At 36.8% G+C, this 9,905-nt stretch overlaps 3 protein-coding genes and 1 long non-coding RNA gene across 4 annotated transcripts in view; 2 read left to right on the top strand and 2 right to left on the bottom strand.

Annotated features, from left to right (window-relative positions):
• Positions 1-518: 518 nt before the first annotated feature.
• LOC107681541 (uncharacterized) lies at positions 519-2,238 on the top strand. The gene is made up of 3 exons (XR_001633269.1): positions 519-621; positions 1,115-1,202; positions 2,134-2,238. It is a non-coding gene; the product is annotated as an uncharacterized LOC107681541 (long non-coding RNA).
• On the top strand, positions 2,239-4,506 carry LOC107681574 (galectin-3-like; the record flags this gene model as incomplete). Its single annotated transcript, XM_016477886.1, has 6 exons — positions 2,239-2,253; positions 2,431-2,550; positions 3,051-3,080; positions 3,590-3,678; positions 3,811-3,967; positions 4,151-4,506. Coding segments are annotated over 6 exons (558 nt in total), but the record flags the coding sequence as incomplete, so codon positions are not given.
• A 4,019-nt stretch (positions 4,507-8,525) lies between these two features.
• Positions 8,526-9,899, bottom strand: LOC107681564 (protein NLRC3-like). The gene is made up of 2 exons (XM_016477876.1): positions 8,826-9,899; positions 8,526-8,703 (listed from the first exon to the last, which is right to left on the bottom strand). Exons 1-2 carry the CDS (start codon positions 9,671-9,673, stop codon positions 8,526-8,528), a joined length of 1,026 nt encoding a protein of 341 aa, XP_016333362.1. The 5' UTR covers positions 9,674-9,899.
• The window catches only part of LOC107681555 (uncharacterized), a 3,371-nt gene continuing 3,166 nt past the window's right edge, over positions 9,701-9,905 (bottom strand). The window contains exon 4 of the mRNA XM_016477869.1: positions 9,701-9,895. Coding sequence (XP_016333355.1) covers positions 9,701-9,895 — 195 coding nt within the window. The remainder of the gene's footprint in view (positions 9,896-9,905) is intronic.

Below are 9,905 nucleotides of genomic sequence, written 5' to 3'. Positions count from 1 at the left end.
GCCATGGTTCTGGCTTGCACTCCCCTCAGCATGGTGGCGTGGGTATACCGTTCCCCATAGCGACCCATAGAGGACGCAGTTCGAAGTTGCCTTGAAAGGGAATGTCTCAGGTTACGTATGTAACACTGAGTACTCAGGGAACCATAAATGTAACCTGAGACGTTTTTCATCGATGCTTACGCAGCTAATCAAATCACATGACCAGTACATCTAACGCTACTCATTTCCTCCTGTAGGTGTCACTATTGCCAATTATCATGCAAATAAAATATACAACACCCAAATGAGTATTCAATTATTACACATTTATAACAAAAAAAAACTTTCAAGAAGTGACCAAAGCGTCTAGTGATGCTAGAGGCTTGACAGTTTATTGACGCCTTTGATGTGAGAACGGGTTTACATTTAACATCCATCTTATTTATGTGACGATCCTCCTGTAATGATAACTTCACCCGGAAATAAGTCTGTATCGGTCCACCCATCCTTACAGTCCATGGTGGATGACTGGACAACAACTGGACATTTCCGTCGTGGTCTGCCTTGAATCCAAGCTGAAGAACAGAAACTTGAAGTTTAGAAACTGGAATAATGGCTGAGCAAACGCTGTTTTTCAACCCAGTAAGTGACTAATTACTTAAAAATGATTATTAATATCCTGTTGTGTTGATTTGTGATTTAATCGCAACAATCTGCATAAAATATAAAGAGTTAAAATGAATCAAAACAGTTGTTTATATTGATGGCTATACAAAATTCACAGAAGCTACTTATCTTAAGTGTCTTATATTCAACATAAGACAAAATTGTTTGCATGTGCCAGATTCTCCAAATGCGTGTTTCACTTTCGTGTTTATTCGGACACCTTCAGTTTCGCTAATGCTCACAAATCCATGTTTTCCTAACAGTAAAAAATAAATAAATAATAATTTTTCATATAATCTTATGGTGCCATGTTTATCAAAATAAATCTGATAATATATATGTATGTGTGTGTATATATGTGTATATATATATATATATATATATACATATATACACACATATTTTTCACTTCCTGTGCATTTGTGGATCTTATTTTATGAAATGTCTGATATGAAATCCGTTCACACAGAGTGTCCCATCACTAGTCCAATCGAGGAAAGATTGCAGGATGGAATGAATATTACTGTATGTGGACGAGTTCCATCAGACTCAAACAGGTGAATAACAATGTACTCTTTAAAGCTATTAATATAATGTTGATTGGAAACATAGCATCTGCTTTTGAATAGGATATACTCAGCGCTTTTAAACTGATAGACACTAATAGATATCGGTACAATGTAGGGCTGTCGCGGTGAGGGAATTTCCCTTGCGGTAATTTTGAAAGTGAAAGTGACGTGACACAAAAAACGCGGTTGCTGCGGTTCTTGCATTCCTCTGCGGTTTGCTCGTCAGTAGCGCGGTATTGCGATATTGCGGTTATCGCGACAGCCCTAGCTAGTACAAAGCTTCTATCTTAAAAGTAATCTTACCATTGCTAGATGATGCCGATGCAGTTTAACTTTACGTTATGATATGTAGCTAATGATTGTTTGTGGCTAACAGCATTTATTTTTATTGGCTTAAATACCAATATAGCATACACAAATATCATATTGTCCCTAACATTTGCTACAGTTTAGATCACTCTTCCCTTTTGCTCTTGGTCACTTTATGAGTTCCCATTGTTTCCTTAATTACTTTATTTAGTGTTCCTGTGGCTCATTGTGTTGTTAGCAGTGCAAAAGGTCGTGGGTTCAATTCCCAGGGAACACACATACTGGTAAAATATGTATAGCCTGAATGCACTGTAAGTCGCTTTGGATAAAAGCGTCTGCTAAATGCATAAATTATTATTAATTATTATTATTACTTTATCATTTAACAAATGATTGAAATGTGTTAATCAGTCATTATATATGTGTTATTCAACTTAGTTAACTAATTGTTTGCTGCTTCTACATTCATCATACAGTATATGAAGGAACTTTGTCATATATATATATATAAAAAAAAAATATATATTTTTTTTTTCCAGAAACATCAGGTGGTGGTCATCAAAATAATTGATATTGTTTCATTTGCTCCTCTCTCTTCTGTCTTCTCCAGATTCCAAGTGGAACTCCAGTATGGGTCCGATATCATTCTTCACTTTAACCCTCGCTATGAGTCTGGAGGATATGTAGTGCACAACACCCTCCAAAACTCGTCACCCAGGAGTCATATAAGGTCACTGATTTGATTTCACTTCAGTTATGCTTTTCTGTCTGTAAATATTATTTCATTTTTAGAAACAAATTACAAACAAGATAAAAAGGACCCTTTTGTTGTCCACAAAAATGAGAATTTAATTTTTGTCCACCATCTGTTTTTTAAGAAACACAACAGTATTTATGTTTTTTCTAGATAAGTGCCAATGGGAAACCCTTCTCGGAGTACAAGCACCGTTTACCATTCTCACATGTGAACAGCATCTGTGTAGATGGACTGGTGGAAGTGAACTTAATTGCCTTCCAAGATCTTGCGGTAATGTCCTGTCCTTTTCAAAAATTCCAATTACGCATGGGATGAGGAAAAAAAAAAAAATATATATATATATATATAATGGAGTTGCCTGTGGAATTATCAGAAAATGACAAATGCTTTAGATAAAAAGGCTTTGTCACAGCTGGTTTTGAGGATGCATCAACCCTCTTGTTACATCACAAACCGTTACATGAGCAGAACACTGTTTATATATGACAATTATTGCTATGATGTGCATGACTAATTATATAAATGGCCAAATTATCTAAACTATCATTATTTTCCTTTGGGGACCTGCTTACTTTCAGAAGATTTTGTATTATTCTTATTATTATTGCCATACCTGAGAGACAAATTTAGAGACATTTCAGTTCATCAGAACCATGTAACTGTTAAATGATCACCTCTGTTATCTTAAATACCGACACACATGCAATTTCCTTTACAGTTACTTTGCTTCATGTGTTGTAATAGACTCCTTCAATTCATTTCAATTGCAGACTCATCATGCTGCAACTCCAGGACCTTTTGTAAGTTTTGAAATGTTTAATAGCTAAATGATTTATCTGCATGAATATGCATGGCCACATAAATCATAAGACAATATCATGGTAACACCAAGAGTGTTTATGCTTTTGTTTTGAATGTCATGGCATCTCTATACAACTTCTATGACCAGTTTGGTGATCTTACACAATATATTTATTATTATTAATATAATACTGCTGTCACTGCTACTGTATTGTATCAATTATACTTTCTAAGGCTCAGACAGTGCTAGATGTGTACATGAAAATCGCATTTTATAAAGAGCCCCACATATTTTGACTATTATTTTTTTATATCAAAAAACATTTAATGATTTAAACCATTGCAATTTTCTATATTTAAACATATTTAAAAAGCTATTGTAAATATTGATTTAATTGACTATTTAAAGTTGGACTTTGGACAACAATATATGATATCACATGACAGAATATTATAAAAAAAAATATTACAATTTTATATTTAATCATATTTAATTACTCACGATCAGAGGGTCCCATACAAAAGCATCATCCATGGCGGACTACAGCCTGGCAAAGCCATCATCATTCAAGGAGTCATCAGTCATTCTGCAAATAGGTTTGCGAGCAGGAATTCTGGTTTCAAATTTCTTGAAGACTCTTGAAATGTCAAAATGACAAATGTTCTGATCACTGAATCACAGTGTTCTTTAAAGTCTTTTTTAAGATACCGTTTTCTCTTTCCCAACAGAATGGAGCTTAATTTGCATCACAAAACTGGAGTGGCATTTTACTACAGTCCTCGTTTTGATACGAATGTGGTTGTGTGCAGCAGCTATGAGAATGGGAAAAAGGCCAAGGAAAAACAATCCAAAGACATGCCATTCGAGTTAGGGAAACCTTTTCTGGTAGGCATACAGCTTTGATCCCTGTACATAGCCTTAAATGCACTGTTTAATGTTTGACTAGATTAAAAAAAAAATCAGGTTAGTCTATAGTTAAAACGAGTGCATTGACACTAGAGGTTTTGTTTGTTTGTGACATGATGATAAATTATATCACTTTATCTAACATTGTTATGTGCATTTCAGGTCACCATTTACTGCAAACATCAGCACTATGAAGTGTTTGTCAGCGGCAAACAAGTTCACACGTACAAGCATCATCACACTAAACTGGAAGATATTGATGTTTTGGATATTAGTGGAGATGTGCGTCTGAGTTTTGTGCAGCCCTAGAAAGTATTTTATCCAGTTCCACAGCATAAGACATGCATGTTCAAAAATGAATATATTAATATATCAACTTGCAAAAGATTCATTAATCTATGCATGCGTATGCAGACATGTGTCTTGACATTAGCCACAGCCTCCCCACCCCAAATCTGTCTGTGCAGCCTACACCTAAACAATATAACACACAATTACTCAATGAACATTAAATAAAGCAAGAAGGGAGAGAAACACAGTATTATGTACTTGTGAGACTGTCTCCAATGAGAAAAATAATTAAACACTGATGATTCTGCCTCAGCTTTTTCGTTAAATCCTTTACATTTGTGTGGGTTATTCAACAATCCTTGCATAATCTATTAAAATTAAACATAATGCTATTAACGTAGTTTGAATGAGCCAAATACAATTTAAAAATGATAAAATAAAAATAATCCAATTACCATTCAGTTTGGAGGAATCTGCAGCATGTTTTAATATACTGGTAAGGAAACTCACCACCTGCTGTTGAAAATGGGAAATGTCTCGTCTCTCCATCAAATCACAGCCTGACATACATAGAAGTGAAAGTTTCATAGAGTATACTCGAGTGTGTTTCAAGATTATTGAATACTCATATGTATAAGTGTTGCACCTACAGCAGTACAAGAGTGCAAGGGACGGAAATGTAGTGCAACGAATTCCAGGTGATGTTTCTCCAGTGTCCTTGTTCTTGTTGAATTATCTGTCAGTTTACCGTCACATAGTTTGTTACAGAATTTATGGAAATTAATGGCTGCAACGTTTAAATTATTATGTATTCTTTAAGGCATCATTAAAGTTTTCATTATATACACTAGTTACAGACACACTGCTCTCTCTCTGTGTGTGTGTGTGCGCACATTCTTGCATTTGTGGTTTACGGGGACTCTCCATAGGCGTAATGGTTTTTATACTGTACAAACTGTATATTCTATCCAACACCTAAACCTACCCCTCACAGAAAACCACGGGCAATTTTTGAATTTCATAAAACACAGTTTTGTATGTTTTTTAAGCCTTTTGGTTTATGGGAACACAAGAAGTGTCCTTATAAACCATGTTTACGCTGTAGTACCCATATTATTATACACATTTGTACCCTCATAAACCAAATATGCCAGTACACATGCGTGTGTGTGTGTGAGAGAGAGAGAGAGAGAGAGAGAGAGTTGGTTCACTACTCACTGCTGTGTGTGTGTGTGTGTGTGTGTGTGTGTGTGTGTGTGTGTGTGTGCACTTGGATGGGTTAAATGCATAGCACAGATTCTGAGTATGGGACACAATACTTGGCCACAGGTCACATCACTTTCACTTTTATCCACTGGCAATAAGGAACTGCACAGTTGATGAAGGTTGGAATGAATGCTCTCTTTATTTAAAATTAAAACATTACATTTAGATTATACATTAAATAGATAAATAAATAGGTAAATAAATAAATCTGTAGATTTTTTTTTTAATGAGAGAACAATTAAACACTACCTTCAAAATTCACCTTTCTTATCAACTAGTGGAATAACATCTATGTGCAGCTGACAGCTCTTTATTTTATTTTATGGCTATTTTAAATTGTGAAGCTGCCATTATACTCTAAGAACCTTACTATGCTGCACAAAGAATCTCATAATGCACCTGGTTGTTTGTGAGATCATTTGTAAAGTTCATACTGAAGTTCATACAAAACTGCTGTTTTGAGCAAATGTGTTATTTAAACCCCTCTGACTGGACATAGCATTGTGTTCAACATATGTACCTTTGATTGGCTGCAATGCTCTATGCTGAAAAAAAAATACATTGCCAATAGAAACATATAAACAGCATAGAAACATTGATTGCTTGATTGATTAATTGTGCAGCCTTATTTACACATAACCTGTTTGTTTTTTGTTTTGTTTTTTTGGCACACCTGTTCCTTATTAGAGATTATTTAATTTGACACAGAAACACTGAACATTTAGACAGGCTGAATCCAGCATAGAGGGGTTCAGTGAATGTGGTGTTGAATGTGTGTAAGTGTGTGAGTGTGTGTGTGTCAGAGACCCTGTAGTACCTGCTGATTCCTTTATATGTGACTGATATATTACCCTCCTCCCCGCGCCATTCAACCTCCCAGTAACAGAATCCAGTCAGACTCTCTCGACACAGAACCTGAAGATAGTGCTCAAATCTGTCTGAATGGTCAGGATACGGCTGATGATCTTTCACGTGCCACCTTTCTGTTCTCCTCAGACAGGATGAGGTGAGTGTTTGCTGTGTTTGGATCCAGTGTGAGATCACAGGCATCTGAGCATGAATGATTAGAGGAGAGAACATTAAACTACATTATACATTATTCAGTCATTGCTGAATGATTCTGATTTCAAAAAGTTATTTGAAAAAGCTTACAATCTACCAAAGACCTTGACCAAACAAATATGACAAACAATCTGATTAAACATTACAAACAAACAAAAAAGTGTTGTAAGGATGAAAATGGCTTTACTCTGTGGCCACAAGCCACAATCAGTAATCAAATAAATGACTTAGGAGTGTATGTGTGTGTACACTCACATTTTCGCAGCCCTGCTCTTATCCTGATCACTCCACCACACTCCACACTGTGAGAAAACAAACAAAAACATATAACAAAATAGTTATTTTCTGTTGATAAAATTAATGGGGATACTAAATCAGGGAGTTACAATCCAATTAAAAAATAAGTTGCTTTGGATAAAAGCATCTGCTAAATGTATGAATGTAGATGATTTTATATTTTTATATAATCAAAATTTAAGTGATACTTCTTGCAATATAATAGTGTCACATTTTAGCAATCCTCACCCAAATATCTAGCTAATCTAACTGCAATTATTTCCATCAAATGGTACCAAAAAATTATTCTGGTTTACACATTTCTATTTGTATTGTTTTAACCAGTGTATTGCCCAACACTAGCTACTGCCAAGTTATTTTAAGCCTTTAATGCAACTGAGATTTCAGCTATTGTTGCTCTAGTAAGCACCTAGTGTACACAGTGATAGTCTCAAGTCTTTGAAACACTCAGACACCTAATTGAATATATATTAGAAGGTATTTCTGATTTTAATTGTAAACTATATAAGTAGACTACATCAGTTTTGGTTATTCAAAATTTGAATGAATTTGACTACGAATTGTTTAAAATATTTATCAAGTCACAAGCTTAACAAACAAGGCAAATTTTTCTCATACTTCACCCAACATGAAAACATACTGTATCTGCTGCCAAAGCACCTGCACCTTTTCCTATGGTAAGTAAAAAGCTTATGCCTGTATGTGTTCATACATGTTTATTAATGTGTCTGCCGTAATTTTTTTATGATTCGTCATACAACTCACTCAGTTTGCAGTGAGCAGTTTGGATCCTCCAGTTTGTGTTTGAGCAGCTGGACTCCTGATGGTCCTGGGTGATTGTAGCTCAGATCCAGCTCTCTCAGGTGTGAGGGGTTTGAACTCAGAGCTGAAGACAAATAACCACAGCCTTCCTCTGTCACCATGCAGCCAGACAACCTACAGACACACACACACAGACAGATCATCTACAGACACTAATCAACATTATGACCAGATAACTGTACATCATCCCTTGTTCTTAATACCTCAGTATCTGCAGCTGACAGTTTGGACTCTTCAGTCCATCAGAGAGCAGCTTCACTCCTGAATCCTGCAGGTCATTGCTACTCAGATCCAGCTCTCAGGACACAGTTTGAGGATTGTAGAGCTGATGACAAACTCTCACAACACTGAGCAGTGAGATTAGAGAGCACCAATCTGAACAGAACAGAGTGGGGTAAAAAAAAAAAAATCATTATAACCTACAATGTAGTTGTCACTAGCAAATAATCTAAGCATCTTTTTTTTTTTAAAGTTCCTATTCCTTGTTGAAAAAAAACAGCATATGGTCATGAGCTGGTTTAAGCTGGTCTTGTACTGGTCCTAAGCAACTAGCTCCTGCTCAGGACCAACTTAGGACCAGCACATGACCAGATAAAGGCCAGCTCAAACCAGCAGCCATGCTTCAAAACATACCTAACCAACATATGCTGTTTTTTTTTCAACAGTGTTATCTTTGCAAACAATCCAAAGGTTGTTTTTGTCTCTGGTTCTGTTATTCCATCATGAGCAGATGCCAAATTTGGCGACAAAATCCAGCAGCCATTAATTGTGGCAGCATTTTATTAATTATTGAAACCATTCACCTCAGTATCTCCAACTGAGAGTTCAGACTCCTCAGTCCTTCAAAAAGAAGCTCCACACCAGAGTCCTGCAGGTTATTGTTACTCAGATCCAGCTCTGTCAGGACAGAGTTTGAGGATTGTAGAGCCGATGACACAATTTCACAGGACTGAGCAGTGAGATTACAGTCAGCAAGTCTAAGGGACAAATTATACAGTAAAAATTATGTTACTTAATAATTGATTTATTCAAAAACAACACTATTCAGCATAATATGATAAAGTAACAACAACTACAATATCACTGTGCCTTAACTCACAGAGCTTTTCTGCAGTTGATCACAGCTGGTATCAGTCTTCTTCTCCCCTCATCTGATGTGTTGTATTTCTTGAGGTCCAGCTCATCCAGTGGCTCCTCTGACATCTGAAGCATGTAGGTGATTGTTGAGCAGTGAGCAGCAGAGACATCAGTTTTTGAGTGTTTGCCTGATTTCACAAACTCCTGAATCTCTCTGGACAGAGTCTGATCTTTCACTTCCAGCAGACAGAGGAACTGATTAATGGATTTTCCAGTGGACAGATTGTATGGAGCAGTTCTCATGTCTTTAATTTTGTCTTTAATATAAGCAATAGTTCTCCTGATGCTCTCTGAGCTGTTCTCTGTGTGTGTCAGTAGATCCTGTAAGAGTCTCTGATTGGACTCCAGTGAGACGCCCAGCAGGAACCGCAGGAACAGATCCAGGTGGCCACTGCTACTCTTTAAGGCTTCATCTATGGCTGCTCTTAACAGCTCACACAGATTGTATTCATTAGGCTGTTTACCCGTAGGTGTTTTACTAAACAAAACGTGCAATGACTCCTTGTATTTGACCACATTTGAGTAGAACACATGGAAAGCAGCGAGAAACTCCTGAACACTCAGATGGATGAAGCTGTAGACTTTCCTCTGATGAATCACAGATTCCTCCTTAAAGATCTCAGTGCAAATCCCAGAATACACTGAGGCGTCAGTGAGGTCTATGCCACTCTCAATCAGGTCCTCCTCGTAGAACATCACATTGCCCTTCATCAGCTGTTTGAAAGCCACTTCAGCAAGTTTCACAATCACTTCTCTGTTGGACTGCAGGAGTTTCTCTGGATCTCTCTCTTCATACTTCTGCTTCCTCATGTTGATCTGAATGAGCAGGAAGTGGATCTACATCTCAGTCAGAGTTTGAGGGATTTCTGCACTCAGATCTTCTTCCAGGAGCTTCTCAAGCACAGTGGATGAGATCCAGCAGAAGACGGGGATGTGGCACATGATGTGGAGGCTTCTTGCTCTTCTGATGTGTGAGATGATTCTGCTGGCTTGATGCTGCTCACTGATTCTCTTCCTGAAATATTCCTCCTTCTGAGGCTCA

This window comes from Sinocyclocheilus anshuiensis, unplaced genomic scaffold (assembly GCF_001515605.1).
Source record: "Sinocyclocheilus anshuiensis isolate Anshui unplaced genomic scaffold, SAMN03320099.WGS_v1.1 scaffold2159, whole genome shotgun sequence".
NCBI lineage: Eukaryota > Metazoa > Chordata > Actinopteri > Cypriniformes > Cyprinidae > Sinocyclocheilus > Sinocyclocheilus anshuiensis.
This window is presented reverse-complemented; position numbering and strand designations above follow the sequence as displayed.